General features: G+C 50.6%; 1 protein-coding gene across 9 annotated transcripts in view; it reads right to left on the bottom strand.

Moving 5' to 3' along the window:
* Window positions 1-11,553: 11,553 nt before the first annotated feature.
* Window positions 11,554-25,167, bottom strand: part of PLEKHA7 (pleckstrin homology domain containing A7) — a 228,872-nt gene continuing 215,258 nt past the window's right edge. For 5 of the 9 annotated variants that reach the window (XM_024975785.2, XM_059875097.1, XM_059875098.1 and 2 more), the window contains 7 exons: window positions 23,645-23,748; window positions 22,604-22,804; window positions 19,570-19,728; window positions 17,045-17,178; window positions 16,023-16,165; window positions 14,304-14,414; window positions 11,554-12,964 (listed from right to left, as the gene is read on the bottom strand). In XM_024975785.2, coding sequence (XP_024831553.2) covers window positions 14,314-14,414; window positions 16,023-16,165; window positions 17,045-17,178; window positions 19,570-19,728; window positions 22,604-22,804; window positions 23,645-23,748 — 842 coding nt within the window. In that variant the 3' untranslated portion in view covers window positions 11,554-12,964; window positions 14,304-14,313. Of the gene's footprint in view, window positions 12,970-14,303; window positions 14,415-16,022; window positions 16,166-17,044; window positions 17,179-19,569; window positions 19,729-22,603; window positions 22,805-23,644; window positions 23,749-25,167 lie in introns of those variants that run through there. The other 4 variants (XM_024975786.2, XM_024975791.2, XM_024975788.2 and 1 more) reach the window with 3 other exon arrangements.

Raw genomic sequence — 25,167 nt, 5'->3', positions numbered from 1 at the left:
AATATCAGAATGATGTGTCTGAAATCTATTAACTGACTCCATGTGAGTAAGGTTTCTCAATGCTTTCATTTATAAAAATAGAAGTTTTCTCCTTTAGAAACTCCAATTACATGTGCATATTTCATTTCCTATCCCCATGTCATTTTTGTTTATTTTTATCCCTCTTTTCTCCTTATTGTGATTTGAGCACTGTGTACTCTTTGTCATTCCAATTTTATATTCATTTTTATGACTATATACTTTTTTCCTTGAATTCTGTCAGTTCATGTTTCTTCTGTTTTCTCATATCCTCTTTTATTTCTGATGTATCAGTTTATAGAGATCATAAGATATTAAGGTTGTCATGAAATCTTTGATCATAGTTTTCAACTGTTTATTGAGGGAATGTTTTTCTGGTCAGTGTTCTTCACATGTCATTTATTTTTCTTGACCCCTTTTTCTCTATTTTAATATCCTCATGCAAAGCCTGTGCCAGTTCTTTTTCATTGTTTAGTTACCTGCAGATATTTACTCAGCACCTACTCTGTGCCAGGTGCTATTCTAGCTCCTGAAAGGACAGCAGTATTATCTTCCCTTCACCAGAATGTACGCTTCATTAGAGCAGGGACTGATTTCGTTTACTGCTGTCCTTCCAGGAGCTAGAATAGTGCCTGGCACAGAGTAGGTGCTCAGTAAATATTTGCAGGTAACTAAACAATGAAAAAGAACTGGCACAGGCTTTGCCTACTTTTAGGCCCAGGTAAGATGGGCTCCTGCCTTGGGGGCTACATGTTAGAAGGCCCTGCATATCACAGATATTTATCAAAGAGCATGTGGGTGCCTAAGTCACTCAGAATTTGCCACTGAGGACTAGCACAGTGCAGTCTATAACCGTAATTGTTTAACCTTGTGACCAGGAAAATCCTCCATGTTTTTTGCCCTATGTCCTTGAAACAAAAGGTGACTTATGTCAAATTCCATGAAGGTTTGTGAGTTTCATCACTGCTAATGTCAGAGACAGACACTGCTGCTTAGCACAGAAAAATTGTAGTGGCATCAGTATTTCAGTAAGAGAAATAACTAATTTGTCAAATCCATTTCACATGGATGTAATGGATTCTTGCATAATAAGATACTGTTTCCCAGGAGTGGAAAATATAGTAAAAAGGGTGTATAAAAATATGTATATTACACATACATTCATATATAATTGGAGTCGCTGAAAGAAGAGAGAGTATGGGGAAAATTGAAAGAGATGAAGGTTAAGAATCTTCCAAAACTGACAAAAGATACCCACCCATAGATTTTAGATCTACAATTCCCAAGCTGGATAAAGATAAAACCACACCTAGGCATATGACAGTAAAAGTGCTGTGACCCAAAGACAAGAAAAAAACTAAATGCATATGGGGTGGAGGGAGACATATTAAGGGTGCAAGTCAGTCAGTTCAGTCACTCAGTCATGTCGTCTTTGCAACCCCATGAATCGCAGCACGCCAGGCCTCCCTGTCCATCACCAACTCCCAGAGTTCACCCAAAGTCATGTGCATCAAGTTGGTGATGCCATCCAGCCATCTCATCCTCTGTTGTCCCCTTCTCCTGCCCCCAATCCCTCCCAGCATCAGGGTCTTTTCCAATGAGTCAACTCTTCACATGAGGTGGCCAAAGTATTGGAGTTTCAGCCTCAGCATCAGTCCTTCCAATGAAAACCCAGGACTGGTCTCCTTTAGAATGGACTGGTTGGATCTCCTTGCAGTCCAAGGGACTCTCAAGAGTCTTCTCCAACACCACAGTTCAAAAGCATCAATTCGGCACTCAGCTTTCTTCACAGTCCAACTCTCACATCCATACATGACCACTGGAAAAACCATAGCCTTTACTAGATGGACCTTTGTTGCAAGGGTGCAAGAGTAAGACATATAACTTCTCGACATAACTTCCCAGATGGCGCAGTGGTAAAGAATCTGCCTGCAATGCAGGAGACCCAGATTGGATCCCTGGGTTGGGAGAAGGAAATGGCTGCTGCTGCTGCTGCTGCTAAGTCACTTCAGTCGTGTCCGACTCTGTGCGACCCATAGATGGCAGCCCACCAGGCTCCACCATCCCTGGGATTCTCCAGGCAAGAACATTGGAGTGGGTTGCCATTTCCTTCTCCAGTGCATAAAAGTGAAAAGTGAAAGTGAAGTCGCTCAGTCGTGTCCAAGGAAATGGCTACCCACTAATTATTCTCACCTGGGAAATTCCATGGACAATGGAGCCTAGGAAGCTGCAGTCCACGGGGTCACATAGAGTTAAGACGACTGAGCGACTGACCACATACTACACATAACCCAAATAAGCCAGAAGACAATGTAATATCCTCAAAACACTGAAAGAAAGGAAAAAAAAAATCACCAACTTACGACCCTATCCCAGTGGAAATATCCTTCAAGAATAAAGGTAAGACATTTGTGTTGGCCAACCCACAAAGGGAAGTGCTCGCAATGAGTTCCACATTCAACCCAAATTTCTCTCTAGGGTCATTTTTCAACAAAGTACAAACGGGCGGCAGACTCACTGGGTGGAGGTAGCATTCAGGGCTGTCAAGAGATCGCAGTTTGGAGGGAAGAGTTCAGAGACTACATAAATCTACATAAAGAAACTCCCCTGGTCCTTGACTAACTCCTAAGCCATATACAAACGTGATGAGAGTAGGAGAGTCCGTCAAAAAACAGCTAGTCAGGCTCTCAGCGTCACAGCTTTTGGAACAGACAATCTACTTCAGGGGGAAAAGGGATACCAGAGGTTGACCTCATGCTTCCTATCTTTGCTCCATTCCTCTGGATCTTGGCTCCAGATATTTTCACAGCTTTGCAAGCTCTCCATTGCCTTCAAATACATATTTTTTAAAAATAGTTCAGCCTCCTTTTCCATTTGTTCTCAGTAGGAATGTTGCTTCAAAGTACCCTTGTCTACCATTGCTAGAAGCATAATTTTTTTCCAATAAAGTATTTTGGAGAGAAATATTTAAAGGTTTAAATAAACAAGTTCATAGACTAGGACACTCAATATTGTAGTGATATAATTCTCTCCAAAGTAATCTACATACAATGTAATCTCAGTAGGAAAAAAAATACCCAATTGAGAGTGGAAAATAAAACTTGACAAGTTTGTTCTAAAATTTACAAGGAAAAACAAAGACCAAAAATAGCCAAGATAGTTGTGGAAAATAAGAACAAGATAGACACTTTGCTTTTCTGTGTATCAACGCTTACCATAAAGCCCCACTAATTAAAATAGTATGATATTGGCACAATGATAGACATATAGACAACAGAACAGAAAAATTGAGTCACACGTATACAGATACTTGATTACGACAAAGTGGCACAGCAGTGGGAAGAAAATGATAGACTCTTCATTAAGTTGGGCATCTGTGGGGAAAAATGAGATCTGATGACCACTTCACACCTTAACTTAAAAACCAGTTCCAGGTATACTGTAGATCTGTGAAAGGCAAAACAAGAAAGCTCCTTAGAGAATAGCTTCATGACTTGAGCACAAGAAGACTTTGAACAAGATGCAAAACACCGCAAACTACAAAGGAAAATATTTATATGATTACCTTAAAACTAGTAATGTCTACTGACTGAAAGTCGCTGTGAAAAGGCAAGCCAGCGTGGTATAAGACATTTGCAATGCACATCACCCATAACAGGTTCTGTGTCAAATACGCCTTGTGTTTCACCACGCATCCTCTAGATATGACTGTGGTAGGATCTCATTCTAGCCACACCTCACATGGTGCCCCAGGGCTTCTTAGCTGCCCCAGTGTGGGGTTCACATGGGAATCACCCACACATGTGGGATATGGAGATGTGAGGGACTTACCCCATGGGGAGCCCTTGGTCAAAGAAGGCTCTGAGCCAGAAGATAAATGCTCTTCTTATACCACAGGTGGATAATTTTGAAGAGCATTTTATGTGACTCTTCAGAAGGTCCCAGTGAGACTGAGCCCAAGTTTTTCACAACAGTGACCAACTTGAGAAGGCGCATGCTTCTGTTGCTTTCCTTTCTTTGCCACTTCCGTTCCTTGGATATACTTAGTTGCTCTGTCATGTCCAACTCTTTTGCAACCCCATGGACTATAGCCCACCAGGCTCCTTTGTCCATGGGGATTCTCCAGGTAGGAATACTGGAGTGAGTTGCCATGCCCTCCTCCGAGGGATCTTCCCAACCCAGGGATCGAGCCCAGGTCTCCTGCATTGCAGGCAGATTCTTTACCAGCTGAGCCACCAGGGAAGCCCTCTCTTCCTTGGATCATTTCCCAAATTAACTCTCTGCCTACAAGCCCTTCCCTCAGACTTCTTTCTAAGGGTAGCCAAGATTAAGACAGGCTTATGTCTAGAACCTTTACAAATCAACAAGAAAAAGATACATAAACCAATGGAATAATGATAAAGAGTCCTGAAGATATTTCACAAATAAAGAAATCCAAAAGGTCAAAGAGCATTTGAAAGGATGCACAATATCAATAACCAGGAAGATCCTAGTAAACCTAATTCATACACATTAAAAATTGTTACAACTTTTTAAAAAGTTTTGTTGAGTATATTATCTATTGCCGTGTAACAAATTACCCCAAAACTTACCAACTTAAAACAATAAACATTTATCTCACAGTTTCTGTGAGTCAAGAATCTGGGCTCTGCTGGGTGCTTCTGGCTGAAGGTCTCTCACAAGGTTGTAATCAGGTGGCAGGCAGGGCTGTAATCATCTCGAGGGCTGACTGGAGGCAGGGAGGACCCATTTCCAAGCTCACTCTTAGGTCCTCGCTGGCTGTTGGTCACAGACATCTGTCCCCACCCTGTGGGCCTCCCCACAGGTTAGCTCACAACATGGTTTCTCCAGTGAGAAAGCAAGGGAGGATGCCCAAGACAGAAGCAACAGTCTCCTTGTAACCTCATCTTGGAAGTGACACCCTGTTAGGTTCTGTCATGGCCTATTCATTAAAAGGGAGCTGCTAGCTCCAGCCCAGGGGGACGGGCTTACAGAGGGTGTGAATGCCAGAAGGCGGGCATCACTGGGGGGCCATCTCAGAGGCTGCCACCACAATGAGGATATGGAGAAACTCACATATTCATGGTGGGACTGTAAATTAATACTATCACTTTGGAAACCAGTTTGTCATTTGTTACCTAAATTGAAAGTATGCATACCTTATAACCTATCAACTCTATACCGAGGTATAGACCAAAAGAAACGATCACATGTGGATTGAGGGATATATGTAAAAATGTACATAGCAGCATTATTTTTAATAGCTCCAAACTGGAAACATCCAAATGTCCTTTAACAGTAGAGTGGATAAAAACTCCTAAAATATTCCTACAGGGAATACTATACGACAGCAAAATGAGTGAAATGTAGTTACATGGATGAATATCATAATGTTTAGTGGAAAAAAGCCTGACACAAAGGATTACATTCTTTTATTATTCCATTCTATTATTCCATTGGTACACATTTCAGAAAACAAAAATAAGTTAGAGTATCTGACTAGGCCTGCTTAGATAGTAAAACTATAAAAAAAAAGTATGTAGTAATAACAAAAGTCTGGGAGAGGAGGGCCTAACTGAGCAGGAAGGGGCATTAACAGAGCTTCCTGCATCCTGGCAAACCTGGATTTCTTAACTAAGGCAGTGATTACACAGATATCTGTTTTCTGATCATTTTTTTTTGAGCTGTATGCTGTTATTTCATAGACTTTCTGTGTGTATGTTACATTTTGCCATAAAGGCAGCTTTCCCCAAACTACACATATATCCACATCCTATTATCCAATCATGCACAAAAGGGGCCCTGCAGAAGGCCTGGCATGAGGTTAAATGCTCAGGGTACACAAGCCAGTATCCATTTCAGGACTCCTTCAGGTGGGAAACCTTGTCTGCCTCCTTTCTTGACCATGCCAGGCCCTGGAAGGAAAGGTAGGCAACAGGGCTGAGCCTCCCGGAAGCCCTGCTATTTGCAGGGTTTGGCCTGGAGGGGACCATGGTCTCTCTTTCAGTGAGAGGGCCCCATCTTCTCCCCTGTTCCAGGCAGGAACAGGGCTGGCGGGGGGGGGGGGGGGGGGGGGGGAGTCAGGTCAGGAGTCTAGGACCAGGAGCCCTTTTGGGGCAGTCATTGGAGCTCAGCTCTGAGACAACCTGCCTACCCCATGTGACTTCAGCAAGAAGACTCAAAATCCTCTCTAACCACTTCCCCCACCCAGAACTTCAATGAAAAGGTCAAGGGAATTTTCCTCCCCTATAAATGGAATGGATCTTTCTCGGGCCCAGAAAGAATTATTTATCAGGTGTTCATGGCATTCCGTGTGCCTTTACAGGGCCCAGGCGTGCTCTGAGGCACACCAGACAACTTTCTTCCTGAAAGCTCAGTTTATAGGCCAACTTCAAAGCCCAGGTCCTCAGAACAGGACAAGGCTCCAGTTTGGGAATTGACATCAAAGGCGCACGCACAGGTTGATCTGATGTCGGGGTGGACAGCCTCAGGGCTGCGAGGGGAGGCCTCAGAGAATTCGCCTGTCCTCAGCCCCTGGAGAGCTGAGGGAGGCAGCCTGGCGGTGGCACGGCCTTGTGAACCCAAACTTCAAAAGCCCTGAGCCACTGCTTAACTTGCTGCAGGCAGCTGTCTAAAATGGCAGACAGATGGTAGAGGGCAGAAGACTCGGGTGGGCAACAGCAGCTGACCCCATCTGTTTATCCACTGAGCCAGGGAGAGGGTACAGGGTTTAAATGTGGAAGGGCTGTCTGAAGCCCTGCTGTCCATAGTAAGGAGCCTACACGAGAGCAAACCAGCACCGGGACGGTCGGCCCACTCAGTCTTCACATCGCCCATGTACGGTAGGGACTTGTCATTTCTATTTCTCAAAGGAGGAAACTGAAGCTTAGGGAGGTACCATGACTTGCCCAAGGTCAGAGTCAATCAATAAGGGTGGATCTATCTGCATTGCACAACCCCTGCTCTTACCTACTACTCAAGAAACTTAAAAATAGGGCACTAGGAATGCTCTCTAGGGGCTTGAGTATAAAACAGGTAAGAGAGCAGAGAGAGACAAAGTCATCTGAGAAGGAGAGAAGGCTTCTGGCCAACAGCCCTTGACTTTTTCATCCCCTCATTCATTCAACAAATTTCTCAGTACCTTCTTTGTGGCAGACATTGTTCTCGGCACTAGGGATGATATAATGAACAAGACGATGCTCTTGCTCTTACCAAACATATATTCTTGCAAGGGAGATTGGCTATAAACAAGTAAACAAATTAAAGAATGAGAATGCAGTATGTGTTAAGTAATTATAACTCGTTGTTGTTCAGTTGCTAAGTCGTGTCCAACTCTTTGCAAGCCCATGGATTGCAGCATGCCAGGTTTCCCTGTCCTTCACTATCTCCTGGCATTTGCTCAAACTCATGTCTTAATAGCAGGTAAATGAGAACTCATATTTTTTCTAGTGCTTCCTATGGGGTCAAGAACCATGCTTAGCATTTTCTATGTCATAATTCATTTAATCTTCGTTAAAAACTCTCCTGAGGTAGATGCCAATATAAATCTTTATTTTATAGGTGAGGGAACTGAAGCAAGGACAAATAACTTGCCTAAGGTTACAGGACTGGCAAAATGGCGTGATCAGATTTAGATTCCAGGCAGCCTGGTCCCAGAGCTGACTGCTTCCTTGCCATGGTGTCAGTCTCCTAAAAATGGATTGGCCAGCCACGGTTACAAAGAAAGGGGGCACCTGAGGATCAGTGCCATCTTACTCTGTCCTGATCTTCCCAGGCCAGTCTTCTAGGCAAGGACATTGAAAGGATTTTGCTGAGATGCCCAAGCCCTGGATCTGATTTTTCACCTTCTCCCTGGGATGATTTTGCCTCTGATCTCAAATTCAGGATCTACAAAGGAGATGCTTTTCAGACCCAAGAAGCCTCCAGAGGCAGACAAACACTTGGAACTCAGTCAAAGGGGGCTGTGTGCCTTCAGTGGGTCAGGAGAGGCCCCCTGTGTGGGGGAAAATGAGATTCTGGATACTTCCAAGGACCCACTACCAGGATGGCATGAGGGACCACTGCTGTGGCCCACACAACCAGCAAAGTGTCCCCACATGTCAGATCAGTTAAGGACTGGGATGCAGCTCAGGGCTCAGTGGGAAAGCATCTCTGAGTGTTAAGTGATGTCAAGGGCTGAGGTCAGCAGCGGCTTTCTTTCTGACTCTGTGGCCTCAGCCAGGGGGCTGTGCCTCTCAGGCCTTCTCAGTTCTAAAGCAGCTGAATAGGGAACCCCTTATATCCCAAGGACAAAACCTTCATCCATCAGAAGAAGCCCCTTAGCAAGTACTTCTCAGCTCCCCATGAAAAAGCCTTCGAGAAGCTCAGCTGGGAAACCTCTTCCGTGTCCTATGCAGTCCCCAATGAGCTCAGAGAGAAACTTTCTAGGGTCTGTGCGTACTGCTCCACAGGCTCGGCCTCTCTCCCCAAAGCTCAGTCCTTCCTGGGCGGATCCGCACCCTCCAACCACGACCTGCACCCTCCGCAGCGTGGGCGAGTCCACCCCCACATGCACCCTCGCTCCAGCCTCATCTGCATTTAACATCTCTTGTTGGGCTTTGGCAGAGAAAACTCAACAGACTCGTATTAAAAATGCCCTTTAAAATTCAAAAGCTTTGAACTGAAGAAATACCTTGAGAAGTTTTCATGGAAAGTTCAGCTCTGCTGGTTCAATTCACTACACTTAGATGCACCTTTTCAAATAATAGGGAAAAAATGTAACAGGGTCAGACCCAATCAATATGCTTGTTCAAACAGAATTGCAGGGACTGTGATGTGCACACATTTTGTACTCTGCCTTTGTACCCCGCCACTCGCTCTGAAGAAAGGTTTCTTTGCTGGGAGAGCAATGAATGTGATAGCCTTTGCAGTGGAGATGGCAAAGCAATGGCGTGTTTACCGGGCCGGGAGGGGCTGCCATTTTTTGCATCCACCCCCACCCCCAGCCTCGTCTCTTTGTTCTTTTCATAACGGCATGCAACCCTCATGGGCAAAGTCCCTCCTATGCTCCGGCGTCTGATGCTGAATTGGAGGCAGAGGACTCCCAGCACTTGCCTGCTCCGTCTCAGAAAGGTGATTTGTGGATTAGACAAATAATTTGCTGCTTCTTTCCCACCCTTGGTGAGAACACAAAAGGATTTGCCATAGAGCACTGTACTCAGCTGGGGGAACTCCCAAAGTCTAAAATGGGCTCTTGTCTGGCTAAGTCAGGGTCCACATCCACTCCCCCACCCCCACGCCTTCCATCCCCAAGAGGACCTCGGGCAGATGGAGGTTTCCTTGGCCTTGGGCTGCAACCTAACAGCCAGGAAAATTCTGGAAAACCCACCTTAAGTGAAGGTGGCCAAGTTAGAGGGAGAAGGGGTGAGCTACAGATCCCACCACCAGCCCCTTGGCCAGACACAAAGGCAGCAAAAAAATGAATGAAGGGGAGCAAACGAAAGGCCTGCCTTCAGCATCCACATCAGCCTGGGCACACTGACCTCATGCACAATCACAGATGTATACACATCTCAACGTCAATCCTTTAAACGATGCCCTGGAATTGACAGAGTAGCTCTGATGTATATACGCCGCCAGGTACAAAATAACTAGCTAGCAGGAAGTAGCTGTATAGAGCAGGGAACTCAGCTTGGGCTCTGTAATGACATAGAGGTGTGGGATGGGGGCTGGGAGGAGGGGATATATGTATACTTATGGCTGATTCACGTTGTTCTATAGCAGAAACCAACACAACATGGTAAAGCAATTATCCTCCAATTGAAAAACAAAACTAAACAGTGCCTGGACATGGTGAGGATCTGGGCTGTTCAGGAGGGTCAAACGGGGATTAGGAAAGCTTATTCCCAACCCCTACTTCATACTAGGTCCTAAAACATCCTTGTTGGTTCTTGCTAAAATAAGACATTCTGGGTTTCCACTGGACCTGGGATAAAGTCAGGAATAGATGTCAACAGGGGTGCGGAAGTATGCTCATGCTCCCTTTGCTGACCACAAGCAATCCCATTGTTTCAAACTCTGCTCAGGCCCCCAGGGCCCCTGCAAAGAAGCGAAGTCAAAACTATCGGGCCACATGGAGTTTCCCTTCCAGAGTGGCCCCCACCTGGAGGGTCCCTGGTCAGCCAGTCCTTTCACAGATGGCCCCATCTTACCTCGGGTAACGAGTCCTCTCGAGGAAGCAGTGAAGGGGGCCAGGCCATGTTGCCTGCTCAAACGTGACGCAGCTGGAGGGTGCCTTTTCCAACCATCCATGCTGTTTGTAGAATCTGAGTCAAGGGCCTGTCATGCTCTCTGTTTGAAATCTGGGCCACGATTCTTAGAGAACAGGCTACGCCTCCTCCCGCTGGAGTGGAGAAAAGAGTTAGGAGTCACCATGTTCCCTCCCACACAGGACCATGCGTGGGACCAGCTAGTAAGAAAACCCCTGACGTGCTTTTGCTGAGAGAATGGTGGCCACCTAGCGGCGGGGGCTCTACCTCCTGTACCTTTTTTTCTTGCCTTGCACTCAACTGTGGACAAATTCTCCACCACCTCCACCCCTCACGGGGCCTTCCCAGGTGGTAAAGAACTCAACTGCCAATACAAGAGATGTAAGAGACGTGGGTTCCATCCCTGGGTTGAGAAGATCCTCTGGAGTAGGAAATGGCAACCCACTCCAGTGTTCTTGCCTGGAGAATCCTGTGGATAGAGGAGCCTGGCAGGCTACAATCCATGGGGCCACTAAGAGTCGGACACGACTGAAGCGACTTAGCACAACAGCACAACCACCCACCCCTCGCACCCCAGCCTCCCTTTCATCTGTTATGGAGCTATCTCCAAGTAATGCTTAAAACCGGAGAATACTTTCCATTTTAAAATTAAAAATCAGTAGCTAAAAAAACAGCAGCGTCCCCTCTTCTGAATGCTTTGGAATCTGTTCTCTCCAGTTTACCTAGTTGGAAAGCCACTCTGCACTGCGGGTGCTCTTCTTGGCAACAGAGATAAACTGCCATTAACAACAAACTCGAACATGCACGCATCCCTAAACCGAACTGGCCTCCTGCCTTCTGTTTCAAGCATATATCACAAGTCAAAATGAATTAAATCCAAATCCAGTTTGCAATGGTCCGTCGCTAACCCGCCTCACTGGAACGAGCTGGCGGCGTGTGGGTTGGAAGAGGGCCTGTGGGGTCCTTCCCGCTGTGGGATCGCAGTCCGCCTGCCAAACCAGCCCCGCACAGGCGTCCACAGCCTGTCCACAGCCCAGCGGCCCCTTGACTGGGTGGGCTGGGGTGGGGAACCATCCTCAGCAGCTGTTGAAGCCCAGCCAAGGGCCTGAGAGGACAGGCCTTGCTCCCTTAGACTTCCAGTGTCAATCAAGTGTCAAGAACTCATCAGGAGAAACTTCATAGGTGAACACTTCAGGGTCAAGAGTTGACACTGGGGATTTTTCAAAGAAATAGAAAGAAAAAACTAACACAGGGCACTCATGGAAAATAGCCAGCAAAAAGCAGGAGGTGTACCAGGTTAATACTTTAATCTGTACATCACATTTTTTTTTGCAAACCATTACACTTCTTTTTTAAATTAACTTTTTCTTGCAAAATACTCATTTCATTTTTCCAACAAAATCTTATAAAGGCAAAAATAAAATCTTATTTTGGCAAATGTCATGAAGTTGATACTGGCAGCATATGGAGTTAGTTAAAAATAGACGGCAACTTCTAAATATATTCAAGATTATTTTTCTGACCATAGTCAAAGACCAATTTTCATTTAAAGTGTGGCTCTACCCAACGGAGGTTTTTTGTTTTTTTCCTTTTCAACCTCATTTTCTGTATGCAGACTATCATGAGCTCACGACTCATATAAAGGGCCACAAACACGGCAGCTGGTCTGGTGGCCCCTTCCCCATTTTAGGCTGGAAGTCAAGTCATCGTTTTGCCATCATGGCCTTGCTGGCCATCAGAGATGGTGGGGACCCGCTGCCTGCCCTCCAGCCACTGACCCAAGTCCTGGGAAGCTGACCTGTGTTCTGAGGGGCAGGCTGCAAAGGTCCCAGGATCGCTATCACAGCCTAGCATGGACACAGGGAGTTGCAGGTAGATGCCACCCGGTGTGACGTTTATTGCTTATGATACAAGTCGAAGATGCTCTTCTCACCTTCTCTGTATTTCAAAGTGTTCTATATTTCTTTTTTTTTTTTTTTAATTAAAGCAAACTTTTTTTATTTTTGAGAAGAGCCCTTTGCTGAGAGAACCTCATGGGCGGGTTGGGAACCAAAGTTCTTAGACACGTTGTTGGGCCTAAGGCAGACCCAAGGCCGAGGCACAGACTTGGGCTCTGTCTCGGTGGAGCTTCACCCTCCAGAGCTGGCCATCAGGCGGTCAAGATCAGGGACGGCTGACCACTGCCCTGGACAGCACGCCAGTGAGCCCCACACTGGAATCCACCGGCAGCATGTCTCACATCCAAGCTTGCCTGCGTTCAGCAGATGCTGGACTGCCTTCTGCTCACCCTGCACCCTGCCCTTCGGCCCCACCCACACCCACCACCCCACGATACCTGAATCTGTGTGTGCAGCTCCAAAATCTTGCATCCTCACCTTCTCGGCCACTGAGCCCTTGAGGTGAACATTATAAAATACATCCTGATTCTAAAATACAGCATCAGTATTGTACAGTGTGTATCAAAAGTGCCTTTGTCACATGTAAAAGGAGTCTGAACTAAAACAAGCGGGGGGGTTAGGACCTCGCCCTGTGGTGGACACCCCACAGCTGACGGGCTACTCCGTCCTCCAGGCTGAACCCCCGCTTAGCTGGAAGGGGTTTCCTTGGCGGAAGAAGGATGGATCTTCTCGGAGGAAACTGGTTCTGCTGGCCCCTGGCTCCAGACTTCTCTGTGTGCTGGATCACGGGTCAGTCACTGCCTGGGCTGGCAAAAAGCGGAGGAGACAGTGAGGGGCTGGCAGGACCCCAGCCCACTCTGGGGAGCAAGTGGTGGGCTTGGTTGCTCACACATGGGACAGGGGATGGCAGGCTAACAAGACAGAGTGCAGCCGGGCAGGAGGCCAGGGCAACGCGGCCGCTGCTGGGGGACGCTCGGGCTCTAGGACTCATGGGTGCCCCACCTTTCCTCCACCCCATCACTTCTAGGAAGTCTGCCAGACACACACTGGCCCTGAGACTGGGTCCCTGCTCTAACAGGGCCATAGGCCTGAGCAAAGAGGGCTCTGGGTTCCAGTTCCAGCCCGGCCCTCCGTTTGCTGAGTCACTCTGGGTAAGTTGCTCAGCTTCCGTGGCCCTTGTTAGTTTAATCTAAAAACAGGGTGATCGCACCAATCTCCTAGAACTGCTGAGGATGCTGGAAGGGTAAAAGGAAATGTGGATGGGCTCTGAAAAGAGCATCGGAGGCTGACTCATGGCCCCAGAGGTGCCAAAAGCTGATAGAAACAGAGCCTCTCTGTGACCTGGGACACTCAGATCTCTAAGAGAAAACCACACACCCCACCTGTGACCCCAGAAGATGCTGTGGCCTTTACAGGGTCCTCTGGAGCCAAGACCTGACGGAGCATTTCCCTGAGGTTCCTCAGCCACGGGGGCCCTACTGTATACCTCCCTACAGCCTGTCCCAAGTCCCACCCTCAGGCTGGGGGACACCTGCCCAAGAGCATGTCTCCACCCCAACCACACACCTCCATCCCTCACTGCACTCCCTTCTCCAAACACCTAGAGCTCCTCGGGTGGCCAGATGGGCACACAAGTGGCGACAGAGGACTCACGAGGAAAGGGTCCCCACCCTGGTTCTGACACCCACAGCCATGATTCTTTGGGCCAGTCCCTCACTGGCTCTGAGCTGCTCTTCCTCATCTGTAAAACGTGGTGAATATCCCCACGGGGTTATCGCCGGTGCTCAGCAGTGTCAACCATAAACACTACAGAGGGACGAGAGGGAAAGCCCTACACGCCGTCTGGCTTGCACCGGTCCCTTGGGGGCACTAGGCCGCCTGCAGGAAGGACAGCTGGGCAGGGAGGGGCGTGGCTCTGGTCCCTGAGATTTCACAGGCTCTCCTGTATGGGAGCCACCGAACACTGAGTTCCTAAAAACCAACAGCCCCGCTCCTGCCCACCAGCCCGGGAGGTCTCCCCAGCAGCCGCTTTGCCCAAGGAAGGAAGCATCAGCAGGTGGTACTGCTATCATCTCAGCAGCAGGGAGGGGACATGCTCAGCGCCAGGAGAGGGGCCACGATGCCAGGCGGGGGCTCTTACTTGGAAGGTGTTAGACAAAGGTGTAGTGGAGTCCGTTGCTTAAGGGGGGGTAAGGTGGCACGGTCCTGGAGGACAGGGGGGCTTTAGGCGGGAGGAGGGCCAGCTGCTGCGCTAGACGGGCAGACAGGAATTAAGCGGTGTGTTAGGCTCCTCGTCTGCTCCCGCAGCTCCAAACGCCCCACTCGGCAGGGCCGGGGAGCTGTGGGCCCCACGGCCCGCCACTAGTGGCCTGGGCTTGGGGGACACGCCTGTGGGGCCAGGTTGGGGCCTGGCCTGGGACTGGAGAAAGGGAGCAAGAGTGAGGAGGGGCTGCAGCAGAGGAGGCCACTCAGCGGGGGAGTGGTCGCGGGGGACATGGTGGGAGGGCTGGGGCGCACTCGCCTGCTGGCGGGGAGGAAGCCGAGGACAGTATGTCCACACAGGTAAGAGCAAGCACAGGCCAGAGAGGAGGGTGATTTACAGCAGGGCAGGTCCCCTTGCTGGACCCCTGGACACAGGGAGGAATTCAAAACCGCCATGCGGGGCCTCAGGGACCCCCAGGATCATCAGGAGGATGGGCCTGGGGGAGCCGCCTGCTGTCTCCCCCACAAGGACGCCCTCTTGGCTGACGCACATGTCCTCAGGGGAGTCAGGACAGCAGGGACCTCAGGGACTCTGTACGGGACCAGAGCTGGGGGAGAGAGAACAGGCTTCCTTCTGCCCTCAGTCATCCCACGGCTTCTTGGTACAGCTCTGCTCCCCAGGGCCACCACCTCAGGGCCTGGCAGGCCCCAACCTCGGCCACTTCTAGACCCTTTGGCCAGAGTCGGAGGACCGGTGGGGACTGTGACACCACTTCACTCTACGACCACCCTCACTCCTGGCCAAGGGCACCACCTAGACATGCAGGGGCCACCGCACCTGGGGAGAAACAGCCCTGGGTGAACTGCGAGGACTGACATAGGCAGGCCAGTGAGGGTGGGGAGAGGAGCCCTGCGAGGGCTCACATAGGAGGCCAGTGAGGGTGGGGAGAGGAGCCAGGAGTCGCTTTCCCAGCTGAGAGAGAAAGCCTCTTTTACACACGCATACATGTACACACACAAATACATATACACTCCTGACAAAGAGAAAGCCTTTTTTACACATGTGCACATGTACATACACACACACACCCTCCCATCCTGTGGTATATTTTTTTTCCCCACTGGACAACAAAGTCCCACTTTCCAAGTCCCGCTTTCTGGCACAGGCCACTCAGAGGCAACTCTGATAGATGGACAGTGGCTCTGATTTGGGGAACAAAGCAGAAACCCGAAGGAGGGTTAGAGGGGCCCCTTCTGTCTCGTCCCGCAAGAAATCCAAGCACCAGAGGCTTTCCTGCCCCTTCTTCGTGAGGCCAGAAATCTTAGCCTGGACCCCTCAGCTCAGGAGCCAGAAAAGCCTGTTCTCAACCGGCCACCTCAGAGACAGCAGAAGAGCAGCACCACTCCCAGGGCTAACAGTGAGCCACATGCCTCTCCCAGACCTCCGTCCTCCAACGCTCCTGAGCACCAGCTCCCCTGCTCAGCCTGCCCACTCTGCCCCCACCACGCCCTGCAAGGGACAGGGCAAACACCACTGTTCCTCAATTTCTATGCCTGAAGCCTGCTTTCCCACCAACTCCAGACAGGCTGGGCCGGGCCCTGAACCCAGGGAGCAGGGGCTGGGGCCCAGCCTCCGAGGCTGCCCCTGCGGCCTCACCTGCCACCTGCTTGCTGCGCTGGGAGGCCTCCGAGGCCAGGGCGTAGGAGATGTTGATGATGCGCTCCTGCTCCTGCAGCTGCGAGTCCAGGTCTGCCACGCTGTTCCGGTCCTGGCTGGCGGTCGGCTGCAGATTGCACATGCTGCGGCAGGGCCAGAAAGCGGGCTGTGAGCCTCCCTGCCCATGGCGTCCACCTCAGGAGAGGGGGGTCCCCCTGGCCTGAGGATCTCACCCTTCTGGGGGCGTCATATAAAAGCAGGGCACTTTCTCTCCAGACCAAGGTGCACGAGCTCCTCTCCTTAAACGCCCAGCCACAGCTTTGCCCCTCCTCTGGGGGATCACAGACCCCAAGTTAAGAGTTCTGGCTCTAGGCTCCTATTCCATCCAGACGTGAAAAGGCTAACCTGGCTCTGAAAGGGAGGACCTCAAACACCAGGTTTATGTTTCTGAGGCTACAGGGGCTGATGGGACAGGAAAGCCACTTGCTGGGGTCCTCTCCTGGCCTCCAGGGGTGTGGATGAGGCCTCTGGCAGCTCAGGACACGGCTGGGCCCCTGGCTCTGGTCTAGGCCACAGGCCACTGGCACAGGCCACTTTGATAGGTGAACAGTGGCTCTGATCTGGGGACCAAAGCAGGGACTCCAAAGGTCTAAATGAGGGAACACAGGCCCTGGGGCTGGGAGCACCATCCTTGGGGGCAATCTCTAAGCGTGTCCACTTCACCGCCACACTTGGCTCCACTCCTCACACTTGCCAGGGCCACGGGACACAGATCTGGGGGCGAGGGCCTAGCATGGCCCTCTGAGAGCTTCATGACCTTCAGGTGACCTGGGTGAGCTTCCTCGCTGATCTGTCGGTGACGTGCTGAGAGCCGACCTGCCCCTTACAATGAGCAATGTTTGCCTAAGACAGAGGCCTGATAAAACACACACACCCCGGGCAGCCCAGTCCGGTCCGTTCAGCTGAGACACCCCCGGGGCAGCCTAGCAGGCTGTCAGGACTCGGGCGTCATGAGGGCTGACCTGGACCGGGTGAGGATGTTACGGATCTTCTCGGCTTTGCGGTACCGCGCCTGCAGCTCCTCCAGGCTGGGCGGCTCTTCAGGATCCAGCTCCACGTAACGCTCAGGGATGGAGACCTTCTCTGGTTTGGAGAGCTGAGGAAAGGGCCGGGTGGCGGTGGTTGGGATGTTTGGTTTGAGACCTGCTCCCTGACCCTGTCCCCCCACCAGGAGGCACACGGAGCCGCCCACAGACTCAAGTATTTGCTAAGATCACAGCGGCAGCAGTTCACTGTGGAGTCAGGATCTGCATCTGGGTTTGACTCCAAAGCCCGTGCTCTTTCCACCATACCCAGCACCTCCTACTGTCCAAGGGAAGGGAAAGGGGAAGCCAAAGTAAATAGACCAGAAGCCCGAGGAGGACAGCAGTCACCCGTGACGCCACCCTCCACGTGATCTGACCTGTGCGGACCTCTCCAGCCCCATAGACCCCTGGGGCTCTCCCCTCTGCCTGGGATGCTCCTCTCCAGGCTCCACGGACTCTCTCATCCTCCCAACCTCACCTCCAGAAACCTTCCCTGACTGTGCCTCTCCCGCCCACCCTGTCTCTGTTTTCTGTTTGTTTCTCCACTGTCTAGATCAGACACTTGGTACTCAGTAGCCCTTCAGCAAACACTCCTTGGATAGTTAGATGGGTGGGTGGGCAGTTGGATGGGTGGCTGGGAGGAGGAATGAAAGAAAGTGACAGTGATTTTTGTCCCTACAAAAGGCCCTCTGACCCAGACAGGAGGCAGCCACGTTGCATCTCTTGCTCTCAAAAGGAAACTGACCCCTGCTCCACCCCTCTAGTCTCTCACACAAACCCAACAGCAACCTCAGCTTAGTGAAACCTTACTTGGGCCAAGAAAGCTAAAGGCAACTTTCGCATACCTTAGGGAATTTTTTTCTCCTTGAGTAACAGCAGGACATTTAAAATGAGGTTGGTTGAAACTCCTAAAGACAAGGTCAATCCAATCCCAGGGCAAATATGGACTTGAATTTAAACCCATCCCTATCTTCCATTCTGGTGAAAGATAGCAAGAAAAAGCTCCTGTTTTTCCCAATGAAGGCAGATCCAGAGCAAGGATGCAGATCACATTGCAGGAGCAGGGATTTAGGTTAGAGATAAGGAAGAATTTTTCCCCTTGGCTAGCAGGCTAATCAGGACACCACAAAGCGCACTTCCCACTGCCAAAGCAAGCCTGTAGAAGCTTCTTTTGTGAAGCTGAGAATCATGGACTTCTGGCTGCTTTAGAGGTGCCAAAGGGAAAGGGGCTTAAGGAAGGGGACTAACCTCGTTAACCCCTGGAGGCCCAGTGGACCCCAGAACCCAGGTACTCCACAGGCGTCAGTCTGCCCCACTCCGGTCTGATCTATCCTTCACATGGTAAGAGCACTTCCTCTCATGCAGTTTCAGGCCAGGCCAAGTCCTCACACAACTGTGTTTGGGCTACTGTGCACTTCATTCAACAGAGTCGTCATTCAGCAAATATTTAGAGTGGCTATTGTGTGCTAGGCCTGGTGCTGGGTGCATAAAGGTGAACCAAACAGCCATAAACACTGCTCTACAGAGCTTACGAGGGGCACAACACAGGAGACCACCCTATGTCTTGAAGACCCTGAGTCTGTCATGCACTGACTCCCTTTCTCTTCCTTCGGGTAAAGACACTCTGCTACGGTTACTTGCTTTTCTGGGCCTGCCTGGTCATGATGTATTTGAGCCACCAGAGGGCGCCAGGAATTCAGACCAAGTCCTATCCAGGTCTCCCAGCCTCTGCCACACCTGGAAATTCCACCTGTGATTTTTTTTTTTTTTTAATGTATTAATATTTATTGCTGCAGCTGTGCCGGGTCTTAGCTGCAACACACAGGATCTTTAGTTGTGGCACCCAAACTCTTAGTTGTGGCATGTGGGTTCTAGTTCCCTGACCAGGGGTTGAACCTGGGTCCCCTGCATTGGGAGCTCAGAGTCTTAACCACTGGATCACCAGGGAAGTCCCAAAATTTCACCTGTGATTTCTAAACCTGCCTCCCCTTTCCCCCATCTCAAGTCTGATTGCCTAACTAGCCTGACTAGCCAGATGTAAGACCAACTCCTGGTTTTCCAGGGAACATATCATAACAATAACAATGACCTGCTCACACTCCTATTACGTGCCAGGTCCTGTGCTCATAGCTTTCTGATCATTGCCAATCGGCCGGGCAATATGCTGAGTCTCTTAACCCTCACCACAACTGACATTACTGCTGAGGAAACCAAGGCACGGAGAAGTTAAATGACTTGCCCCTAGTTCCACAGAGACGGATCTGAGCCTGCATCACAATGTCTGGACTCCTCTCACCACCTCCAGCTGCTGTTCACCCATCCTCTGGGCCACACTGAAGCCGAGCCTGTCCCATTCAGGGCAACACCCCCCGTGCCCCTGGAGGGTGGGAGGGTGGGTCAGGCTGCAGTCTGAAGGCCATGCCTCAGAAGGAATGAGGCATGAAGGAAGCCCCCGCCCTCACCTCTCTGCTGATGTCCACGTCATAGTCTTGTGGTTCCAGGTCCAATTCAGTGACAGGCATGGCCTGCACCTTCAGCCAGCCATTCTCTTCCTTGTCCTTTCTGTCCCCTTGTACAGCCCGTTCCAGCAGCTGCAGGTCAAAGTCCTGCTCACGCTTCCACTGGCAACAGAAGGAGAGGGTGAGATGTAGTCACTTCCTGACCGGCCCCTTTTGGGTGGGTCTTGTGGGCACCAGGGTCCTTGGGAAGTTGCGTCTGTGACTCGTTAGGGAAAAGCTGTATGACCATGGACCTCAACACCGTCTCTAAAAGAAGGCAGCAGCGGTCTGTGACATGGATGCTCTCTGTTGTGTGCTGAAACTCTGTGACAGAGAGAACAAGGCCTCTGCCCCTTTGATACAGCCTGACTCCAAGTGCTCATGTCTCTCTGATCTGGCCCCAGAGTGTTCCAACCTCCAGGGCACAGGTCTGTGATCCACGACTTTAGACTTACAATAGTCCCCAGGGATACAGGAAGCCTCCAGGTCCCAGAAGGTGACCCCAAAACTGAATCTGGGACAGAGCTCCAGAGAAGGGGTTTGCTGCTCCTGCCACCTGACAGCTCATGGAAGCCTTTCCTGTTTCTGGAGTCCTATGTCCCAGCTCAGAAACAATGCAAAAGACAAAACCCTCCAAGGCCCTGGTAAGCAAGTGGGATAGCCAAGATGCTCTCTCGTGGGAATTCCCCACAGGTCACAGTGAGGGCTGGGGAATATTGCATCCACAGTGGGGCGGGGGACGTGTGAGCAGGAGCAGCTGAGGACCACTGAGGCAGATAAGCTGCTGTGTACAGGCATCTATTTAAGTTAGAAAAACCAAATCCATGTAAGACTTAAATGCTAAATCAAACTCAACATTCCCAACTCTGTAATGAGCAAGCTTCACAGAAGGAAACTCTAACCCAGCCACTTTAAGATCCCAGCACAGAGAACGGAGACACACACACATATGGCTGAAACTATCACAACATTGTTAACCTGCTATACTCCAATATAAAACAGAAACTAAAAACAAAACCCAGTACCATGGTTGGGCTCCCCTTGGGCCTTCCTAATCACCTGTGGCCTTTGTCCCCACAGAACTCCATGTTGAGCAGGTTGCTAAGAGGAGGCGATAGGCTCAAAGCCTCCCTTTTCTTGAGCAGAAGCCAAGCAGAAACTTCTCCATCCCAGGCTGGGTCCTCCCTCTCACCTCATCCACCTCACAGAGCCCCGAGTGGTCACAATCGACTTTAATGTCCCCTCCGGCCCCGCTCACCTGAGCCCCAAAGCCATAGCCATAACAGCACATTTCACCCACTCATGCACAAGCTCTCAATACTGACTCTGCATCAACATAATCGCTCTCAGGTGATGGCTTCCTACTAAAGTATGAAAAGATTAGACAGTTGAAGATTCAGGGATGAAAAATTAATTTAATGATTGATTCACAAAGAAAACACACATTTTCTGACACGCTCACCAATGCCCCAGATAGAGACAGGTCCTCACATAAACCCAGCCTGATTGCTTCCACAGACAGAAAAAGTTCACTGGACTGTACAGTTTATCCTGGGGAAGAACCACGCCAATGCATCATCATTAAGCAACATGTTTATTGGCGCTGAGGCAGAGACTTAACACAAGTCTTTTTTAAAGAGAAAAAATTACAAAGTATTCAAGTTACGATTTTTAGATCATTTTTCTACATTTGAGACATCAGGTTGTAAAAAGTCAGTTTTATCTCATAAGACATTTACTTACAAAGTTTAAAAGTTACTGGCTTTGCAGCTTTTCAGGATATGAGTGTGCTGGGTCTTATCCCTTTGGTGTCTGACCTAACAGCTGCCAAGAGGCCCTCTGAATACAAATCATAATGTATCTTGCTACCTGTTCAAGTTATAAAATACTAGAACACAAAAAGTTTTCCATAAGAAATTGTGCCGATGGGGCTGGAGGAATTAAAACCGAACCACCTCAGACTTGGCAGAATTTATTCAAACGTGCAATCTCTGAAGTCCATGTCAACTATCCCAGTATAAGGCATGGACATTAATAAATTCATCACGCCCAGACCTCTGGCAAAGACCACCGCCCTTGGGCAGTGGGGCTGGCTCAGCCTTGCGGGGCGGCTTTTGGGATAAGTGAATTATGAGTCAGTAAGCCTGCATAAAGGGGGCAGCAGAAAGTGAGTCACACATGGGAGGGCTCGCTAGGCTATGGAGAAAAGAGCTGCTATTGTAAGCCTGGTAACAGGAGCACAGGCCAGTTAGAGAATGGTGGATGCAAATTAGAAGCTTCTGTAAACACAATCAGGCAGGATTAGAGAGGCAATGAGCGGTAACGCTAAAAGCAAAAGAGCTTGTGCAATGAATTAGGGAAAGAACAGTCAGGCTAGAGGTCTAGGGAAACATTTGATTTCAAACAATAGAGAAAAATCCAGTGGAATGTTTCCAAAAGGGACCTAAGGAGACTGTGGGCAGGGTGCAGTGCCTGGAAGCACCACCAGAGGGCAGCAGGCAGCCTGGCTCTCCTTGGGTGCAGGGCCTGTCCGCACGGCTAGCTGTGGGAGACCCCGGGCCCTCAGGGGTGTGGGCACCACACCCTGCTCAGTTGCTCCCCAGGGCACCCGCTTGGAGGTTTGGGAGGCTGGTTGACTTGCACTCCTCAAATCACAGCACCATCTTTCTCCTCCACTCCTCCAAGTCTGTACTTCCCAAGTCCTGGGTTCAGGCGAGAGACTCAGAATGCCGAAGAAGGGCCTCACCCTCAAGCTCGACTGGAGACCTGACCGTGGACGCTTCCTCTGGCTCCTGGGCTCCTGCCGTGACATCCTCACTCTTTCTCTAGTTCGGGGCACCCTCTGACCAAGTCACTCACGTGGCCTGGCTTGCGGACACACAGCCCACGGGGCGTTCTCTGAACCACTCTCTCGGGGGTGAGCCGGGCTTGGGTCTGGGGGCCTCGGGGAAGCTCTGCTCCCTGTCCCAGCCCGCCTGCCTGGACCCTCCTAACATACTGAGCCGAGGTCTCCCGGGAGCGGTTGGCTGAGGTAGCGGGACGAGGGCAGCCCCGTCCTCTCTCCTTGGCTCAGCGTCCTCTTGCGCTCCCGGACCAGCGCCTTCTGGTGCCGCTTCATGCGCTCCAGCTGCTCCTCCGCACTCATCTTGCCCCGCTGGTGGTCTCCTGAGTACAGGCGCTCCAAGGCACTCTTGGGTCTCTGAGGGGCAGGAGGGGCAGACAGGGCGGCTGGGCTGAGAACAGAGGGCGGCCGGCCACCTGGCTTCAGCCCGTGCGCGCACACACTCACACACACACACAGACACATTCACATACTCACATACACTCACACTCTCTCTCTCACCTCTAAGCACACTGAAACACATACACACACACACACTCACCCACACACACATTCACACAGTCACACACACACACTCACATTCACATACTTACACACACACACTCTCTCTTCCCTCTAACACACTGAGACACATACACACACACTCACCCACACACAGACACACACACACTCATATTCACACTCACACACACACTCTCTCTCTTCCCTCTAAGCACACTGAGACACATATACACACCACACTCACCCACACACACACACACTCACAGACACACACTCACCCCCCCACACATACACACTCACATTCACACACACACTCTCTCCCCTGTAAGCACACTCAGGGACATGACAACCCAGCCCTCACGGGCCCTCTGGCAGCACCCCATCCTGCAGATGCAGACCCAGGCCTGTCCAGGTGGGCACACACACACACCGCATGATGGACCAGGAATCAGGGTGTGGCTCGCTGGGTGAGAGCAAGGAGAAGGGCGGGGGCCCTTGGGAAATGGAGGGGGTGGTATGACGCCCCTCTTGGTGGGCAGTGGGGAAGGCATCGTAAGCACGTGGTGACAGGGATGCTGAGCTGAGGAGGGGCCGGGGCCATCTCATGGGACAGCCCGTCACTGTCCACCTCAGAGCCCTTCCCTCTGTGCATGAGGGAGCAGTGAGCCCTTCGAGAACTTCTCAAGGCCTACTCACAGGGTAGGTCATCTTGCTGCTTTCGGCGTCTAGACCCCTCCGGAGGGTGACGTAGGGAGCAATAGTGGACGATTGCTGGAGCCTTGACATGGACCCTGAGAGGCCTTAGTGAAGAAAGAGAAAAGCGAGTGGATTTGTGGTGAGGAGGACAGGCCACCAGCCCCTTCTCGATCACCCCCCACTCCCACGAAAGGACCACAAGGACCCAGCCAACAACCCATGCTTCTTCCTCCCAGGGCCTAGAAGAGCAAAGCCCCAGGTAGGGAATGAGGGGCTAGCTCATGGGTGCCCTTTGTCCCTAACAGGGGACAGTGTCCCTGAAGATCTGAGGGCTCCCCACATCTTCCCTCACATGCAGAAGACTGGGCTGCCTGGCAGGAGGAAAGGACAGAGGGCGAGGAATGCCCTTCTTCTTGATGAACTCCTATGCACCCTGTATGACCCAACCTGGATGCCCTGCCTGTGAGAGCCTTTTTAAATGGCCCAGGCAGAAACAGTCATTCCCTACACTCTTCAGTATATTCACTGGTTACTGCACTAACCACAGTGTCAACATGCCTGGTGACAAATTCAACAACAACTAGTTGAATGAACGAATGAATGAAGAAGGGAAAGAGGAGGCACCAGGCGCTCATGGAGTGCTTACCATATGACAGGCAGGTAACACAACACGTGTTTCACACAGATTTTGTTCCACCGGCCCTACAGGGGAGCATTACCTAACCACTGTGACGGTGCGCAATCTCAAGTTTAGAGAAGTTAAGCACCTTGTCCAAGATTCTGTGGAGCCACAGTCCAAGCTTTGTCCCCTACCAACATGCTTATCAAGGCTGGTCCCTGACATCTGGAAATGGGCATCGTGTTGACACCACTAGCATTTAGCACATGGGAAAAAGAATGATGAATGTCCTGCAGTGCCCAGAGACTCCTGAGCAACAAAGATCTGTCCCACCCCACAGGCCTCTAACACTGCCATTAATGAACACATCTAGGCTGAATGAAAAGAACGGGGTCCCCAGGCATAGTGCCAGGGGTCGCTGTGGCCCAGCTCAGCAAAAGCCAGTCCCCTTCCGGGACCAGCTCAGGCCATAGCAAGCCTAGCCAGCACGGTGGGCTGGAAGTCACATAACCCCACAGCTGCCCGAACCACGGCTGTGTGGCCTCCTGTTTCCACACCCTGTCTAAAGGAAAGCACCTGACCTCCCACCAAATGGGGGGAGTGTGCCTAACCTGCTCAGGGGTTCCAGGCAGCCTCCCTTTAAAAGGATTTCTGAGGAAGAGAATCTGGCTACGGGGGGAAATGAGGCATGGGTGAGCCTAAGGGCCTGTGTGTTCCCACCTCCATCTCAGAGGGATAGGGGAAGAGAGTAAGAAGAGGGCCCAAAGGAGAAGAAAGATGTGTTTGTTTAAAGTCTTAGAGTGACATAGATGAGGAGAAAACCTACGGAAGACCCGAGATGGTCAAGCTGACGGCAGACAGCCCACGTCCCAGCCTGTAGGGTACAGCGGATCTAGAGCCAGGA

Source organism: Bos taurus, chromosome 15 (genome assembly GCF_002263795.3).
Source record: "Bos taurus isolate L1 Dominette 01449 registration number 42190680 breed Hereford chromosome 15, ARS-UCD2.0, whole genome shotgun sequence".
NCBI lineage: Eukaryota > Metazoa > Chordata > Mammalia > Artiodactyla > Bovidae > Bos > Bos taurus.
The sequence above is the reverse complement of the archived record's forward strand: the minus strand, read 5'-3'. Positions and strand labels throughout refer to the sequence as shown.